This window comes from Emydura macquarii, unplaced genomic scaffold (assembly GCF_026122565.2).
Source record: "Emydura macquarii macquarii isolate MOO-44397 ecotype Brisbane River unplaced genomic scaffold, CSIRO-AGI_Emac_v2 contig_1876, whole genome shotgun sequence".
NCBI classification, from domain to species: Eukaryota; Metazoa; Chordata; order Testudines; family Chelidae; genus Emydura; species Emydura macquarii.
This window is the reverse complement of record NW_027132013.1, coordinates 21118516-21137699: the sequence shown is the minus strand read 5'-3', so window position 1 is coordinate 21137699 and position 19184 is coordinate 21118516. Positions and strand designations below refer to the sequence as shown.

At 41.6% G+C, this 19184-nt stretch overlaps 1 protein-coding gene across 2 annotated transcripts in view; it reads right to left on the bottom strand.

Annotated features, from left to right (window-relative positions):
- UBR1 (ubiquitin protein ligase E3 component n-recognin 1) overlaps window positions 1-19184 on the bottom strand; it is a 144322-nt gene that overhangs the window by 61979 nt on the left and 63159 nt on the right. For both annotated transcript variants that reach the window (XM_067557899.1, XM_067557900.1), the window contains exons 21-26: window positions 12416-12540; window positions 11053-11105; window positions 8269-8371; window positions 6966-7014; window positions 4952-5106; window positions 2974-3073 (exon numbers count right to left, since the gene is read on the bottom strand). In XM_067557899.1, coding sequence (XP_067414000.1) covers window positions 2974-3073; window positions 4952-5106; window positions 6966-7014; window positions 8269-8371; window positions 11053-11105; window positions 12416-12540 — 585 coding nt within the window. The remainder of the gene's footprint in view (window positions 1-2973; window positions 3074-4951; window positions 5107-6965; window positions 7015-8268; window positions 8372-11052; window positions 11106-12415; window positions 12541-19184) is intronic.

Sequence of the window (19184 nt, the reverse complement as noted above, 5' to 3'; positions counted from 1 at the left end):
GATACTATGAAAGGAGTTATGTATGTATGCTGAAAATATGTTCCTAAAGTCTGTATCAAAGCAGAGCTGACAAACAGATCTTCTGTCGGATAAAAGACGTCTATTCTCTTTATTCTGACAGCATTTAAATTAAGCACTGTAAGCCAACATAATGGATGATCCATTTACATACAAAGTCAACAGGGGGATGTGAAATCAACAGGGAAGTCCCAGTACTCAGGAAAAACAAGCAATGGGCAAAGGACGGGATGTGTGTGGGGGGGAATTACTGATCTGAGGACAGACAACAAACTTTGGGGAATATAAGTAGAAGGTATTTCTGTGAACATTCAGTGAATAAGGGGCTAGACACTACAAGAGAACACTTCAAAGGGCCTTGGAGACTGGAGTACACCTATTATCCACCAAGGCAAAGTAAGGGCTGGGATAGTCCAGAGGAGACAGGGTAGCTAACAGGCTAGTGAAGTCAGGGAGCAGACACCCAGTTAAACACAAGCAAGTCTCCCTTTCGCTGGAGGCAGGGAGTGACAAGGGGACACATACTACTGAGTACCCCAAGAACCTAAACAGTGGAGTAATGAAGGCCATTAGAGGCAAAAAGACATCCTTGAAAATTTGGAAGTCTTATCCTAATGGGGAAAATAGAAAGGAGCACAAACTCTGGCAAGTAAAGTGTAAAAGTATAATGAGGCAGGCCAACAATGAATTTGAGAAGCAACTTGCTAAACACACAAACTAACAGCAACATATTTCTAAGCACCTCAGAAGCTGGAAGCCTACTAAACAGCCAGTGGGGCCACCAGATGACAAAGGTGTTAAAAGAGCATTCAAAGAAGACAAAGCCATTGCAGAGAAGCTAAATTAATCCTTTGCATGGGTCTTCACTGCAGAGGAAATGGGGGAGATACCCAAAAAGAATAACTCAGATGTGGGTGTCAAATGTGGAATACTGGCCTACATAGATGTGTCAGCAGAATAAGTTTTAGAACAAATTGATAAACTAAACAGTAGTAAGCCACCAAGACCAGATGGCATTCACTCAAGAGTTCTGAAATATGAAATTGCAGAAATACTAACTGTAGTATGTTACCTATCACTGAAACCAGCCTCTGTAGCAGCTGACTGGATGGCAACTAATGTAATGCTGATTTTTTTTAAAAGGCTCCAGAAGCGATCCTGGAAATTACAGGCTGGTGAGCCTAATTTCAGGAATAGGCAAATTAATAGTTCTGTTCTTTACCATAGTTTCTATCGGACACAGAATTAAACACCATTTGTTGGAGAAGAGTCAACATGGTTTTTGAAAGGGAAATCATGTCTTCACCAATCTATTAGAATTCTTTGACTCAACAAGCATGTGGGTAAGGGTGATTTAGTCGGTACAGTGTACTTGGGACTACAAGAAAGCCTTTGACAAAGGTCCCTCATCAAAGGCTCTTAAGGAAATTAAGTAATCCTAGGATAAGAGGGACAGTCTCATGGATCAATAACTGGCTGAAAAATAGAAATCAAGGGGTAAGAATAAATGGTCAGTTTTCACAATGGAGAGAGATGAACAACAGGGTCCCCACCAAGGATCTTTACTAGGACCTGTGGTGTTCAACGTATTTATAAGTAACTTGGAAAAAGGGGTCAACAGAGAGGTGGCAAAGTCTGCAGAAAAAAATTATTCAATGTAGTTAAGTCCAAAGCAGACTGCAAGAAGTTACAGAAAGACAGCACAAAACTGGATGACCGGCAAGAAAACGGCAAAAGAAATTTAATGCTAGTAAGTGCAAAGTAATGCACATTGGAAAAAATAATCCCAACTATACACATACAGTGAAGGGTTCTAAATTAGCTGTTACCACCTAAGACATCTTGAAGTCACTGTGGATAGTTCTCTGAAAGCTTCTGCTCAATGATTCAGCAGCAGTCAAAAAGGCTAAAAAAATAGGTTAGGAACTATTAGGATAGGTATTAAAAAAAATAAGATAGAAAACATCCTAATACCACTACATAAATCCATGGTGCGCCCACACATTGAATGCTGTGTCCAGTTCTGCTTGTCCTATCTCAAAAAGGATATAGTGGAATTGGAGAAGGTTCAGAGAAGAGCAGCAAAGACAAACAAGGCTATGGAATGGCTTCCATAAGAGACAAGACTAAAAGGATTAGTTAGGGCTGTTCACTTTAGGTAAGAGATGACTAAGTGGGGATATAATAGAGGGCTATAAAATCATGAATGGTCTGGAAAAAGTGAATAGACACATGTTATTTATCCTTTCCCACAAAATAAAACCCAGGGATCATCTTATGAAATTAATAGGCAGGAGGTTTAATACAAACAAAAGGATGTACACTATTTCACACAGCACACAACTAATCTGTGGAACTCATTGCCATGCAATTTTGTGATGGCCAAAAGTATAACTGGGTTCAAAAAAGAATTGGATAAGTTTATGGAGGATAGGTCCATCAATGGCTATTGGCCAACATGGTCAGAGATGCAACCACATGCTTGGGGTGACCCTAAATCTTTGGCAACCAGCAGCCGTAAGTGAAAAACAGGGGTGGATCACTCCATAATTGCCCTCTTCTGTACCCTCCCCTTGAAGCTCTGGTATAGGCCATGGTTGAGACAGGATACTGGATGATGGTCTGACCCAATATGGCACCTCTTATGTAACCATCACAGATGGACACAACTATCTTCAATAAGACAGCACCAGTATTACTCTTTGCATCTTCTTTGGGAACCAGCATATCCTCTCCTCACTACGATTGTCAAGCAGGTGCATAGACATCTGATCCTTGACCTGACTTCTCTACTTTGCAGAGCAGAACCCTAGCAGTGACACTCAGTTTCTTAATGCTACAATGAAAATAAAGACAGGATAAATCCTTGCTGAACACGACAACTCTTTTTTTGAGGCTAGTGTTGTCCTTATAATATGAAGTTAGTATAATTCATTCAGAGAAAGTGAAACATACTTGATGCTTTGTGATAAAAGTCAAAGGTCACTTCTTCCTCTGGAGCCTTCTGTAGCTGCTGCTTCTCTTCCAGTAACCCCAGAGAAAGGAGGTGAAGTACCTGTGAAAGATGGAAATGATAAAACTCAACTGCTACCCAGAGGATTGTAAAACTGGATATATTGACAAAGACAGAAGAAATTAAGGAATATATCACACAGAGCAAAAATGCAAGGATCTCACACAGACGATGCAATAACCATACACAGAATATGCAAGTGTCCTTAACTAAGCACAGCCCCTTCTTGTTACTTGCATTAAACTTAGTTGATTCTTATATGTTTCACATCAACCATGTACAAGCTTTGCACTTTTGCTGCTGCAGGTCTATATAGGTCACGAATGCAAAGGATCAGCACTACATTCCCAGCTTTGGGACTGTCTCACCCTTCACAGCGTGCCAGGCCCCCAAGAGGTCTCCTTCTTCCTGCACAGTGTAGACCATACGACCTCACTGACTCCTTAGAGTGAACCTCTGGGATTCCAGCAATCCTGCTTCATACCATGAGCTCTGTTCAGCGAGTCCAACTGAGACAGGCTCCTGACAGAGACTTGTACACTCCTCAGGAATTAATGTACCTCAAAGCATTTGCAGTGACGCTCAAACAGCATTGTTAAAACAGTAGGGTTTATTAGTCAGCTGAAAACACAACACAGGAAGTCCTTAGGTTAGCATAGAGAAAGGAAAGTTAAAGCATAGCCCAAGTCCATTCTGGTTAGCCTATAGCCCAGCCAACTGTAGTGAACCCCATTGTTCACGTTGTCTCTCTGTCTCTGACCTCCTTGGTCAGTTCCCAGGTGAGAGACCCCTGACTCCTTCCAGCAACCAACTTTTATCCCCCCCCACCTCACACCTTTCCATTCCTTTGTTCTCGAGCTGGGGAGGTATTGTGCTCACTTCCCTGCTGAGAAGTGGAGAAATCTATCGCCCTCGGGGTCATTGGTTGCTCAGTGTCAATGCCCTAGTGACTAGATTTGTCATTGTTTTCTCAGATCCTTCACAGATATTGGGTCAGCCTCAGCCAGTCCTTTTTTAAAATGACCCATCCAGGCTCAGACAGCTAGGCAACATACATACCATAACTCTTGGCCTGTCCTCAGAGTAAACAGTCCTTTCCACCCACTGGTAATAATGCAGAATACAAGGAAAACTGAGGCGCACACAGGGGTCATACATTGTAATGAAGTGGGTATTTTCCATAATATTTGTATCAGTAGCAATATTACAGGGCCAAGTTATTCCAGATTGCTTCTTTAACTAGCTTATATTTTTACATGCAGTTGTAAGTAAGAAAACCAGAAAATGCAACTGTCTTGAAACAGCTTTCAGCTATGAGACAACATATTAAGGAACTGCAAGAGGCAAGACTGATAGACACTTCAAGTTAAGAAACTGCAATCTTATTTTCGCAAAGTGCTTATTACTACTACAAATTACATTTACAGTTTATAGTGGAGGAGGCAGATAATGGGAAACCTTTTACTGGATCAGTAAAATTTATTAAAAAAAACAGACTTTTGTCCCGAAGAGGTCCCTTTCTTTCAATTCAAATATTGGTTAACCACATTTATAAGTTGGAAACATTAACATAATGTGCCTTTTTTAAATAAAGCTGTAAAATATACTGAAACCTGTAATACTGTAAGGGAGAAAAAAGTCAGGTTGTTTACTAAGCCTGTGCTTATCTACCAAACACCAAAAATAACTGACTTTGAAGTGTCATCCAGTGCCATTTAATTAAGATGTACTGTAGAAAGACTTTCAAATCAAATCTAGAACATTATGCTAATGTTCAAGAGATATGCAAGATTACAGTTTACTGCAGTGTGCTTATACACACACACACACACACACACACACACACACACACACGAGAATGTTTTACAGTCAATAGTTAACACAAATAATTAAGAGGGAAAACACTAATGTAATCCATACCATCTGGATCATAGCTTCAGTCCATAAGTGAGTCTCCAGTTGTACTGCCCTTTGAAGGATGGTCCTGAAGATATGCATCATGATATCACAGTTCAGAACTTTCACCACATTGCTGAACGCTGGGCTGAATTCAGGAGGGGGAGGAGGTGGCAGTGCTAGAAAAGTCACATGCAGACATATTAACTTCCTAATATTTCCTACCAGACTGAGCAGGAAGTGGAGACAACAGGTTTACACTTAAAAAGAAAAAAAAAAAAACACCCAGGTTTACACTGTTACCAAGTGGGGGGAAAGAAAGTCAGTATATTTCAGTCAGTGAGCAATTTCCCACCTCACTCACTAGCCTTTTCAACAAAGTTTTTACCATTACCTTTTAGTTTGTATGTAAAATACCATGCCTGAAAAGTGAGTGCATGAGACACAAGCAGTTGCAGGTGCTTAGAAAGCACAGCTCTGGACTTTTGAAGGCTTTAAATATTTTGCATGGTCTCTCAAGCTTTCATATATCCTGAGTTTTATAAAGGGTAGTTTACAAAGTTTTAAAAACATGTGCTTATTGGTCTTTCAATAAAGCTGAGAGCCAGAATATTTCAGTTTGTCAGAAGCAGCAATATGGTATACAGAACAGTACAGTTCTTCAGTTCCTTTGCTTATGTCAAATATTACAGTAACATCAAATTTTTATAGTAGAAATTTGCATGCAAAGCACTAAACAGAACCTCTCATGTGCCAGTGAAGGAATACATATTACCTTAAAGACATTAACAACTTAGTATTTAATTGAACTGCCCAATTTACATGAAATCCAGTGTGACAGGGCACTATTTAAAAGTTATGACTTAAAAAAATCTTACAAAAACGTATAATTGTTTTTCCCGCACTCCTGGGGAGGGAGGAGAGAAAAACTATGTAAATGTGGTCAATGTACAAAGTAAACAAACTGAAAAAACCCACAGAATTTTCTCTTCACTGACTTTCCAGTTACAGTAATTTTGGGTGTTACTTGTAACCAAAGGAGACACAAAATTCAGACAGAATGCAATTTCCAAGTCGACTGTGTCCCTTTAAACAAGTGTCAGCTTACTTTTCTTCAATTCAGCATTTTTCAGTTGAAAGGCTCCCAAAGCACATTATAAAATTTCCTAAGAAATAATTCAATACACATCTGACATAGAACTCTGCAGCACTGCTTAATAGTACACAACATTAAACTACAGTTTAGAATGGAAAGTGAAGTCTAGTGTATCCAACTGAAAACTCAGGGATAATTTAGGGAGAGAATAATTACACAAACAACATTTGACTACTATATTGGAATAAACAGCGGTGGACAAGACCTCAGTCTTAAATTTAATTAAATTGTTCATATGCACATAACTGCCAGGTGCACCATTTTTCCCAAAACTCTTCAATTACAGTTCATGACTTGAATAGTAATTGTGGAAGAAAAATGGAAGCTAAAAAAAAAGGGGTAAGAGTTGTGTTACAACTGAAACATTATAGTCTTATCTCTAAGTTTCTGGTACATGTAGTTTGTGACTTTTAAAGTGAATTGATTGATTGTGAAAGATGCCAGATTTACAATATTTTTAAATGAAGTCATTCATAGAACAGGTACAGCATTGGTAGCACCAGTGCAATCTTCCCTGCACTACCCCACCCAACCCTATTCCAGAAGAACCACCTATAAAGGGAGAAAGATTACTTTTGTCTCCTTGGTCTCTCAGATTGTCAACAAATGAGCCTGTTTGGATAGTGGGTTGTATGTGTGAATATCTGTCCAGTAGAAACTAAACTGAGAATCCCCACAACTGTTTAAAAAATGTCAGGTGGGTAACAAGTTATGGTCACTAAAGATCTAGGTCTATTTCCAACCTGTCACCTTGGATTCAATACGATTTCTATTCCATTATCAATCTCTGAGCCACATACCGAAGTTTTTATTTTATAAGCGCAAAGGAGACTGGTGCACTGAACCATTGCACTTGCTCTGTCACCCAATCCAACCTTTTACCTTCATCTCTGTTTTCTTGTTTTCTTCTCTTCTTCTGCATATGTTCAGCCTGTAAGAAAGTGGGCCTTAAGTTATTGTACCAATAGCACTGGAGGATTCTTGAGTGAATCCATCAGGGACACTAGACTAACAAATGTAGAAAGATGTATAATCCACTGAGATTTACTTTGACGCTCCAGACCCATACTGTATAATACATCAGCATATGAAAACATGTTGTGGGCCTGGATAATAAAAAAACAGTGCAAACACTATAGTAAACCTGTAGTAGAGATAAGTAACTTTTCTCGATACATTTTATAACAGCATGTGGAAAACTACAATTATGAAGTTCTGCATATAATACCTATCCATTCATATAAGTGCAAATTCAACATTCTCTTGTATACGTCTATGTGGAAGTCAATTTTTTCAAAAAGAGCCTATGCATTTAGACTCTCCCCAATTACAACAATGTAAAAAAATGTGTTGTTACTGGACACTGCTCTGCACATTTCAAAGGGGGGAAAAAAAAAAACCTCTTGAAGATAGCTGTTCATCTAACAAAATATCTTTATGGATAACTGCATTGAATATATTTTCCAAATTTATATTAGCTTTTTTGTTTTGGGGTTTGTTTGCTTTTTTACTTTAATACAATATTGCTCATCCAGGGAACTCTACAGAAAAACGTTTTTTTTTAAATTGTAAAGATCTGCTTTGACTTGTATTATGTTACAAATAAGCAACATAATCACTTCACTTTGCCCAGAGTATATAGTATTTAAAAAAAACAAACAAACAAACAAACAAAAAACCCACCCTTTTAAGTGCACTGTGGAACTATGCACATTTATTTAGGGACACATTATGCTTCTTCCCATTTGGGGGGAGCTAGTATTTTGTCTTTTTTTTTTGACCTGGTATCTTGATCTCCTAACATACACCAAAAACCCCCATATTAATATTTTCTGGTGTTGCACAGGAGCTGAGATTATCAAGGCTATCTTTGTGTATTAGCAGAGTTGTGTTTGTGAATTTGAATGTCATACTAAAGATTAATGGTAGCTTTCTGCAGCTTAATTACAGAAGAACAGTTCTTGTTGCATCAAAAACATCTTCACTCTCTCTTCTACCAAATGAACAAAAGTTAGCTTCACTATGAGCATGGTTCTAGGGTTAAGTAGAATACATTAAAAGAAATAAATCAGAGATGTATTATTAAGCATACTAACATCCTACTCCATTACATCTCTTCCATTTCACCAGGTATGTTTAGGCACAGAAAAAGTGTGTGTTCTCCCCTACCCTTCAAATTGCCTACCTTGCTGTGCTGGGTCTTAGTATAGTGATAAAAGAACAGATTGAACTCTTTCATGCATTCATCCTTCAATTCATAAACTCCATGGCCTGACACACCCGGTTTCCTATAAAAAGCATTTACAGTATACAGCTGAACAACATATCCTCAGTGTTTACTTATAGCACAAGAAACAAGTAATGCAATTGCTGCCTAAGGAAATGTTAAGAGTGAAATGGAACACAATGAGACCTGGCTCTGCATATTTAAACGAGGACAGCAACTTCATTAAATTACAAAATGCATAAGGAATTCAGTTACCAGTTTTTAACCAACAGAAATGCACTTTCCTATGGATCCTGCCCATTACACAAGTGTCTCTGGCACATGGAACCAGGAAAATTATTCATAGCTGAATTGAGACTTGGTTTCTGTAAAGGGAAATCATGCCTCACCAATTAGTAGAATTCTTTGAGGGGGTCAACAAGCATGTGGACAAGGGTGATCCAGTGGATATAGTGTATTTAGATTTTCAGAAAGCATTTGAAAAGGTCCCTCACCAAAGGGTCTTAAGCAAAGTAAGCGGTTATGAGATAAGAGGAAAGGTCCTCCCTTGATCAGTAACTGGTTAAAAAATAGGGGGGAAAATGGTAGGAATAAATGGTCAGTTTTCAGAATGGAGAGAGGTAAATATTTGTGTCTCCCAGGGGTCTGTACTGGGACCAGTAATGTTCAGCATATTCTTAAATGATCTGGAAAAAGGGGTAAACAGTGAAATGGCAAAATTTGTAGAGGATACAAAACTAAAGATAGTTAAGTCCAAAGCAGAGTTACAAAGGCATCTCACAAAACAGGGAGACTGAGTAACAAAATAGCAGATGAAACTCCATGTCAATAAATGCAAAGTAAACACACTGGAAAACATCATCCCAACTAAACATAAAAATGATGGGGTCTAAATTAGCTATTACCACTCAAAAAAGATCTTCAAGTCATTGTGGATAGTTCCCTGAAAACATCCACTCAATGTACAGCAGCAGTTCAAAAAGCTAATAGAACATTGGGAATCATTAGGAAAGGGATAGATAAGACAGAAAATATCATATTGCCTCTTTATAAATCCAAGGTATGCCCACATCTTGAATACTGCATGCAGATCTGGTCGCCTCATCTCAAAAAAAGATTTATTGGAAAAGGTACAAAAAAGGGCAACTAAAATTATTAGGGGTATGGAAAAGCTTCCATATGAGGAGAGATTAATAAGACTGGGACTTTTCAGCTTGGAAAAGAGATGACTGGGGGGAGATGATAGAAGTCTATAAAATCATGACAGGTGTGGAGAAAGTAAATACAGAAGTGTTATTTACTCCTTTTCATAATACAAAAAATAGGGTCACCAAATGAAATTAATAGCAGCAAGTTTAAAACAAGCAAAAGAAAGTATTTCTTCACACAATACATAGTCAACCTGTGGGACTCCTTGCCAGAAGATGTTGTTGTGAAGGCCAAGACTATAATGGGGTTCAAAAAGAACTACTTAATGGAGGATAGGTCCTTCAATGGCTATTAGCCATGATAGGGAGAGATTGCAGTTTGCCAGAGGCTGAGAATGGCTGATGGGATGGATCACTTGATGGTTACCTGATCTATTCATTCCCTCTGAAGCACCTCGCATTGGCCACTGTCAGAAAACAGGATACTGTGCTAGATGGACCATTGGTCTGACCCAGTATGGCCATTCTTATGTAAGACTTTCACCTAGAATTTTAGGTGCATTTGGCCTGCATTGTGCCTCACTGTATAAAATCACCAGTTCCTTTTCAAGCTAGATCTGAATCTAAATAACATAATTATACACATCCCAGTGAAGTAAAAAGAAGAGACCATTTAGTGAACCCCATCCTACCCACAAAACAAAAACACTAGCTATGTCTATGGTTCCCTTTGATTAAATGTAAACAGAGCAAGCCACAAGCAATTCAGAATAAGGGAGACTATTTCTATATGCAATTGAAGTTGCATGTTTTTGTTGTGGGGTTTGGGTTTTTTTGACAAAATCGTAACTGACCAAAAACAATTCAGATGTCAAAGTACTGTAAGTGATGGTTTTCCAGGTTGCCTATGAAAAGGATCTTTTCTATCTACGGCCAGTAGTCAACAGTTTTCTGGTAGAAAAGCAAGTAAGCAAGTAAAGAGCAGTCTAAACCAAACATTAGGAGAGATTTCCAAAAGGTAAAAAGGGCAGGTAGCGGTGCCCAACTATCATGAAAGAAAGTGAGTTTTTGCAAATCTCCCCCATTAGTATGTGGGACTCCAGGAGTTCTCAAACTGAATTTGAAAAAAGCCTCAGGCCTTCTATAGCCCTATTTTACACTTTACTTTTCTATGCACAAATGAAAGCAAATGTATTTCAAGCTTACAAAAAGATATCTGAGAGGAGATTGTGTAGCATGACCCAGAGCCTAAGGGTATGTCTACACTGCAACAAAAGAACAGCATCACAGTCACAGCTGGCTCAAGTCAGCTGACTCAGGCTCATGGGGCTAAAACTGCAGTGTAGACGTTTGGGCTCGGGCTGGAGCCCAGGCTCTGAAACCCCATAAATGGGGTGGGTCTCAGTGCCTGGGCTCCAGCCCAAGTGCCAACACTGCAAATTTTAGCCCCGCATCCCAAGCCCCATGTGCTCACGTCAATTTACCTGGACTCTAAGACTCAGTGCCGAGGGTTTTTTATTACAGTACTAACGTATCCTTAGAGCCCTCATCCCTTTATCTGAATGTTATCTATAAAACAGTATTAAGAGCTTACTTGAATATGGCCACTTTGTTGATTACTTTTTCCAAGCCAGTTTCATTGTTTTCCTGTTAAAACATTTAACACATAATATATTTTTAGATACACAAATATACTACAGTATTAGGATACAAACAAGAATATTATGACTAAAATATGAGAGTTCATTACATGCAAGATTAACCTACAAGTATCAGAATCTATACCAGACTATCTACTCTAATAAAACCATCTCAGATTGATCACTTGTTAAACACACCATTGATGCAACAAAAACACACTGACAGTTTGTATGGTAAAGTATGAAAAGCCATCTAGATCAATTCCATATTTAACCTAAGGATTCATTATTTTGTCAGTCAGTCATCCAAAATGCAGGTATTCAAATTACAAATTTGGTGAGAAGGAAAGCCTACCTACCCCTGGAATGGGAAATGTAAAAAGATGCCCAAGAGAAAACATCATTATTCCTTTGCTCACTGAACTATCATCAGGCATTATTGGTTTCAGAGCTGTGCCTTATCCACTGAGCAATTTTTCACCTCACTAAAAAGGGAAGGCAGGCTACACAGTTTTTAATTGGGGTACTATTCTGAAAGATTAGTCTCTAAAAATGGCATCAGTGTATTCTGTTTAAGCTTTACAATAATTTTCATAATATGCTAAGTTTGAAAATGAAATGAGGGTTGTTGTTTTTTTCCTAATGGCCAGCCCTATAAAATCAGTCTGGGCCATGACAGCTAAACTGGATTCTTTCCATCTAGTGCTTTATTAGAAGTAAATTTTTCTGCAGAACTAGCTATACTTTCAACTATACCCGTGGAATTGTTTTCAATGGATCTGCACAAGGGTAACTAATTAGAATTTAGTAAATATTGTTGATGCACGAGATGGAATAAGTCTGACTCCCCCTCTTTCTGCTGCAGTGGCTCTGCAGGGCCAACAGAAGAAATAAATTTAAAAATATTTGTCTTTGGAGTCATAAGCGACCACTCAGAATAAACTCAAAAGTTCCACTCCCTGAGTAACAAAGTGCAATCCTTCTACAGTAGTTTTTCCAATTAGAACCACATTATGAATGTGTATATTATACTAGGACAATAGCTGGTTCTAGGATGTACTTGGCTGCAGGCTGCCAGTCTGAAGGGGACACGGACACACTCATATGTAACAGTGGACTGTTAATAATTTTCCTTGAAGAGCACCATGCATTTAGTTCAGTAAGATGTGTATTTCCCCCCCTTGTTAGTCATACTTCAATGTAAATACAAAACCAAAATCTGTAGTATCCATGAAAAGAAAAAGTAAAACAATTTCACCTAAAGAAACAGGAAGTGGGGAAGGGAAAGAAGAGGGAAGGAAGCAAAAAAAGACTCACATTCTCAGGCAAAGATTTGGCAATAGCACTGTGAGCCATTGGTTCAATGCAGAGCAGATGAATGATTTCTCTCATGGTAATTTCCTCTCTTGTCACAGCACTCACTCCAGGCACATATCTTTCTCCTGCCAGGAGGCCATAAAAAGGAAAACATTAAGGTTAAAAATACACTTCTGATTCACTCATGCAGAAAAACAGTTACTAAACTGTTCTGCAACTCGTTCTTCAAGATGTGTTGCACATGCCAATTCCACTTCAGATGTGTGCACCCAGTGCACCAGTGTCAGAGATATTTTCCCTCAGTGGTACCCATGAGGATGTTGCATGCCCCTCTGCTGCCTGCTGCTGTTGCAGAATGGTACAAAAAGATGGAGCCACCTTCTATCCCCTTCAGTTCCTTCTTACCACAGAGGGGAAGGTGGGTTGTGGAATGGCCATGAGCAACACATCTAAAAGAGCATCAGTTACAGAACAGGTTAGTAACCGTTTTTGCTTCTTTGAGTTACTGCACATGTCTATTCCACTTCAAGTGACTCACAAGCAGTTCAATTCGGAGGTGGGATCAGAATTTTTCTGAATAATGACTGAAAGACCACACACCCAAATCTGGCATCATCTCTAAACTATTGGGAGATTTTATATGAGAAGCAAATGCATGCACTGAAGACCAAATTGCAGCTCTACAAATGTCCCATATAGGCACATGAGTTAGAAAGGCTGCAGAGACTGCATGTGATTTTGTTGAATATGCTAGCATCCTGATCCGGAGCAGAGTTACATTGGCCATGTTGTAGCACAAATGTATACAGGAGGAAATCCATGATAAGACTCTTTGGAATGAGACTCGAAGACACTTCATTCTGTCCACAGCCTCCATGAAGAAGTTGTGACGATGACATAAACGGTTTAATCCTAAGTAAAATGCTAACAATCTCCCAACACCATGGTGTCAAATCTGTCCCCATTCTTATGAGCATGAGGTTTAAGGAAGACACTCGGTAAGAAAACTGCCTGATTGATGTGAAAGTACAAAACCACTATAGTGAGAAATTTCAGATGAGGGCATAGGTATACTTTGTTCTTGTAGAACAGTGTTTCTCAACCATTTAAGTAGCAAGTACCCCCTAACTTCTGAAAATTTTAATAAGTACTCCAACACTCAATTTTCCACGGGATTTTATATTTACAGACTAATGGAAGCCATGTTGGAAGAAGGGCTGAGCATATAAGGCCGTGATATGACAGATGTCAGATCTAGTGTGGGTAGGGTTACCACCTTTACACCAAGGGTGCACAACTCAAGTACGTACCTGGGCTAGAGGTGATGTTGGCCAATGCTGGGGAACAAAGTGCCACAGCAAATTTTTTGCCATAGATTTGAGAGGAGGAGGGAGCGAGAGAGACAGGAAAAGAGGGTAACTGGTAAAATCTGGGGCTGTCATAGTGAAGAGCAGTGAAATTGACAAGTTTTCTGGGCACTGGGATTTGAGCCAGAGAGGGGTACTGCCACCTGAGCAAGTTGTAAGTGGCTGCTGCCTGGCTGCCACCCACTCCAAGGTGAGCAGAGGAGGCTTCCACACCAGCTGGAACCCAGGGATGTGGGCAGGCAGCTGCTGCCAGTCTTCAAGCCAGGGCACTGGAGGTTGTCCCTCGGCTTGGAGCCGGGCGTGGGTGGCTGCCACCCAGCTGCGGAGACGCAGGAAGCTGCCACCAGGCTCTCACCTGGGAGCTGGGACCCAGCAGCAGGCGGGCGGCTGCCACCTACCTCCCCCAGAAGCTAGCAGCTGCCGCCCACCTCCCAGCTGGGAGCTGTGACCTGGCAGGAAGTGGGCGGCTGCCGCCCACCTCCCCCAGAAGCTGGGAGCTGTGACCTGGCGGGAAGCCGGTGGCTGCCAAGTGCCTTCTCAAAAAGCTGACGGCTGCTGCCTGCCTCTCAGCTGGGACCAGGAGGGAAGCAGATGGCTACATCCCGGGACTGTGGTGCCTGCCGCCCACCTCCCAGCTGGGAGCTGTGACTGGGCGGAAAGTGGGGGGATGGTCACCCGCCTTCCCCAGACGCTGGGGGCTGCATCACATCTCCCAGTTAGGAGCTGGGACTGGGTGGGAAGTGGGCTGCTGCTGCCAGGCTTCCCCAGAAGTCGGCAGCTGCTTCCTGCCTCCCCTTCTCTCTGTTTTTCCCCCAAGTAACCCCCGCCTGTGTCTTGCGTACCCCCAGAGGATACGCGTACCACAGGTTGAGAAACTATGTTGTAGAAGATTGTATATAGTGGATTATATACCAGGGCTCACAATTCTCCTACTCTGCTTGCAGAGGTAATTGCCATAAAAAATGCTACCTTAATTGAAAGATTGAACCACTGTTCTTTGCTTCAAAAGGAGGACCCATTAGGCTTTGCTAACACTAGGTGTAAGTCCAAAGGAGAAATAGGACCTTCTGCTTGGGGTCCAGACCCTTCAAAAACCTGAGAGAAATGGGACTGGAGAAAAGTGGGTGATTGTCAGTCTAATGGTAGGAATTCAAGACAGCAGCTAGATGCACTCTGATGGAACTAAGGACAAGACCTTACTACTTCAGGTATAACAAATAGGCCAGCACATATTGTATCAGAACCTTGACGGGAGAAAACCTTTTTGCTGAAACCAGGAGACTTTTCCACTTAACAGATACGTGTACCTAGTAGATGGTTTTCTAATATTCAAGTGGACGTTTTGCACATCCCTAGAACAGATCTCCTGAGATGTTAGCCAAAGAGCATCCAGGCCACAAGGTGAAAGGCTTTCATATTGGGATGGATTCGTGGTCCTGTGAGATCAGGTCTGGGTCTGTTAGAAATGTCAGTACAATCGTGGTTGAGAGGGTCAGCAGAATGGAAAACCTGTCATGCCAGTGCTATGAGTATCATGTGAGCATGGTCCTATTTGATTTTTAACACTCTGGGTGGAAGCAGAACTAGAGGGTAAGCATACACAAGACTGTCTTTCCAGGGCAACAAGAAAGCATCCATCATAGACCCTGGACCGTGACCTGCTCATGAACAAAACTGATGACATTTCCTGTTGCAAACAGCTTTATGTCAGGAACACCCCTGATTTAGAAAATGTATCTGACTATATCTGGATGTAAAGACCAGTCATGGTGACTGGTGAAAGATCTGCTCAATTGGTCTGCCAGACTGTTCTGGATACCTGGAAGGTGGGAGGGCTTTGAGATTGATTGAGTTGGTGATGCAAGACTCCCAAAGAAGCATTGTCTCTTGACACAGAAGTGTCAATCTATCCCCTTCCTGTCTGTTTGTGTAGATCACCACCACCATATTGTGTGTAAACTAGTAAATTATTTCCCTTGATGTGGAGAAGAAAAGCATGACAAGCTAGACAAATGGCAGCAGAATCCGCCTCATCCAATGTAGCCTGAAGCAAGGTCCTGGCTACGAACTTTCCCACATCCACTATCCTGAGAAACTCTTGTCTGTCCTTCTCTAAAAATTGTAAAAGATTGTCCCAGAGGGAGAAATCATAACATCCCAGCAATGTTTGCTTATTACAAGTCTGGAGTTGTAGCCCAATTGTTGAATAATCTTTCCTGTCAAAAAAAGATCAAGCTTCTTTGCATATTTTGATTTAGGAGTAGACACCTACTGACCCTGGTGCTCTCTTTCATTAACATCTCAGACCACAAAAGACATGGGGGAAGTGTCATGCTCTAGGTTCTAAATGGTCAGGTCTGATGGTTGGAGTGGTGGTCAAAGCCAGATGTGGGATTGGGATCAGGCTGAGGGCAGCATGGAAATCAGGGTCAGAGGACAGGTTGTGGGACAGAACCAGTGTCAGAGTCCATGGACAAGCCAAATCAGAATTGTAGTCAAAGTCAGGAAGCAGGCTGAGTGTCGAAGTCAAGCTGGAGTCAGTCCAAGACTCTGGGGGGCCAAGAGGCAGTTGCAGGGCTGGAGATGGTCAAGAACAGGGCTGGAGCAGGGTTAGGGTATAGCATTGACAAGGTTGAAGCAGGTTGGAACAAGGCTAATGCAAGGCTAGGGGCAGGCTCAGGAACTGAGTCAAGGGCAGGCTGGAATCCTCAAGGATCTAACTCTGTGAGGCAGCAGGAGGGCTCCTGGCTGAGTAGCGCTGTTGCACAGACTAACTTGCAGAAGCACATGTAGGCAAAGTTAAAATGCCTGTGCATCATGGTTTTCCATAAGATGTGCTGGTGACCCAGGATTTCTGAAATATCCTGTTTTTTCAATTCATCAATTGAAACATTTACCTACTCAGTGGAATTTGCTGACTTTTTTTTAAAATCAGAAACAGAAAGTTTGCAAAGACTCACTGTACCAGACCTATGGGCCTAGATGGAGCATCTGGATGCTGTGGTCCAGAGATGGCATCCCTATTCCAGACACTCCAAAACCAAACTGCCTAGCTGTTCGAGAACACCACCCTCCAAGCACAAATCCAAACCCCTACAGAACCATTGGGCCCACCAATGGTGACAGTCCTGGAGGATGGTCAGGAAATCCACTTACCAGAGTGGTTCAATGGCAACTGCTAAATGTTTTAAGGGTTTATTAACCAGCACCTCTTGCTGTTCCTTATGCAGCCATCCTTGTACCCAGACAATAAAACAAAGACGAGGCCGGTTATCAGTCTACTATGTGGAGAAGTCTTAGACTGGCCATCACCCATCCCGGAACAGGCTGACACTATGTTTGGCCATTTTGAGGACTTAATCTACTCCTCATTAATATTGGACAACCGCAACCAAGCTCTGCCCTTCCAGTTTCCAGCTACACCCAAAGTAAGCTGTACACTGTTCACATTGATCAACTCCAGGGCATCCAGCAACTTTATGGACCTGACCTTTGCCTGAATTAACCACTTGCCCCTCCAGAGGAAGCTTGTCCCAGAGCAGGTGGAGACTATTGACACTAACATGCTGACCTCCAGGTCAGTTTCCTACCAGACAGCAGCTCTCCAGGTTGAGACTGGGTACATCCAGAAAATCATGCAGTTCAACTAGATCCTTTCCCTGCACTTTCAGCTCATATTGGGCTTCCCTTGGTTCTCCATCCACAATCCAAGCATTTCCCAGGCAGAGAGGTACGGTTTGACTCTGGGTTTTGCTGGCTGCAGTGCCTAGGAGAATCCTGCAGAAAGACGACAAAACCTGCCCCTAGGAAACCATCCTTCATGTTTGGTGGTATATCAGCTTCAGGAAATACTGGCTCCTTAATTCTGGCCAAATATAGCCATCTTGCAGGTGTGTTCGATAAAAAGACTGCTGACGTCCTACCCCCACACTAACACTACAACTGCCCTACAGACCTTCATCTGGGGGTAAAGAGCCCCTTTGGGCACATTTACCCATAATCAGAATACAAGCTCAAAACTCTACGGGATTACTTTGATGAAAATCTGGCCAAGAACTTCATTCAGCCCTCCAAATCCCCTGCAGGAGCCCCTATCCTGTTTGTAAAAAAGGAGGATGGGACACTGCCTCTGTATGATTATTGAGCCTTGAATAATATTATCATCAAGAACAAATACTCTTTCCCACTGATCAACAAGCTCCTAGTACAGGCTGGCACGGCAAAGATCTTCAACAAGCTTGATCTGTGTGGTGCATACAACTTAGTCTGCATCCAGGAGGGCAACGAGTGGAAGACAGCCTTCTGCATCAGGTATGGCCAGTATGAATACCTGGTTATGCCCTTTAGCCTCTCTCCCATGCCCCAACCACATTCTAGTATTTCACAGATATCTTCCAAGATGTCCTAGACCAGTTCATTGTGATCTACTTGGATGAAAACCAGTCTCTGAACCACCAGCACAGCTAACAAGTGCTGGAATACCTCAGGAAAAATAGCTTATATGTCAAAACAGAAAAATTTGAGTTTGACCACACCACCGCTGATTTTCTGGGTTTATGTCATTTTGCCCAATGGGATCAAGTATGGATCCGTGGAAAGCTTCAACCATTGTGGACTGGGCCCCACCATAGATCACCAATGACATCCAGTGCTTCCTGGGATTTGCAAACTTTGCTGGAGGTTCATCAAAGAATTCTCCTGAGTAGTGGCCTCAATTACTCAACTCCTCTGAAAGAATTCTGCCATTTTCTGGATGATTGAGGCCCAATGGGCTTTCAAGCAACTTCATGCCTGCACCTATAACTGAGACCTGGAACTGTCCAAGCCCTTCATTTTGAGGCAGACACTTCCAATTATGCCACTGGGGCAGTACTGTCACAACAGCATTGATCTCTGAAAATTCTTCATCTAGGCACTATCTATTCCAAAAAGCTATGTCCCAGAGAATGGAACTATGAAATCTACAATGAAGCGCTGCTAGTCATCATCAAGGCTGCCTTTGAGAAGTGGCATCACCACTTGGAGGGCGCAGATCTCCCATCCAAATATTCACCAACCATAAAAACTTAGAATACTTGCAGTCTGCAAAGACTCTCAAACAGCACCAGATCCAATGGTCTGTTTTTTTTTCTTTTTGAGTCCATGCTACACTATTGGCCAAAGGCTGCAACAGCAAGTCGACACACACTGAGGACTGAGTCACTACAGGCTCTGCTTACACGATGAGTCCATGCAGCTGAGTTGCTGCAGCATGTCTGAATGAGGAGTCACTGCTGGCTCTGTTGGAGGGGTGAGTCTTGGCAGCTGAGAAAGCAGGGTTGGTCTTGCTGCAGGTTTGCTTCACAGGGAGAGGGGATGGATGTAAAAGTGTTTAAACCCCCGCAAGGGGACACGATACCTCT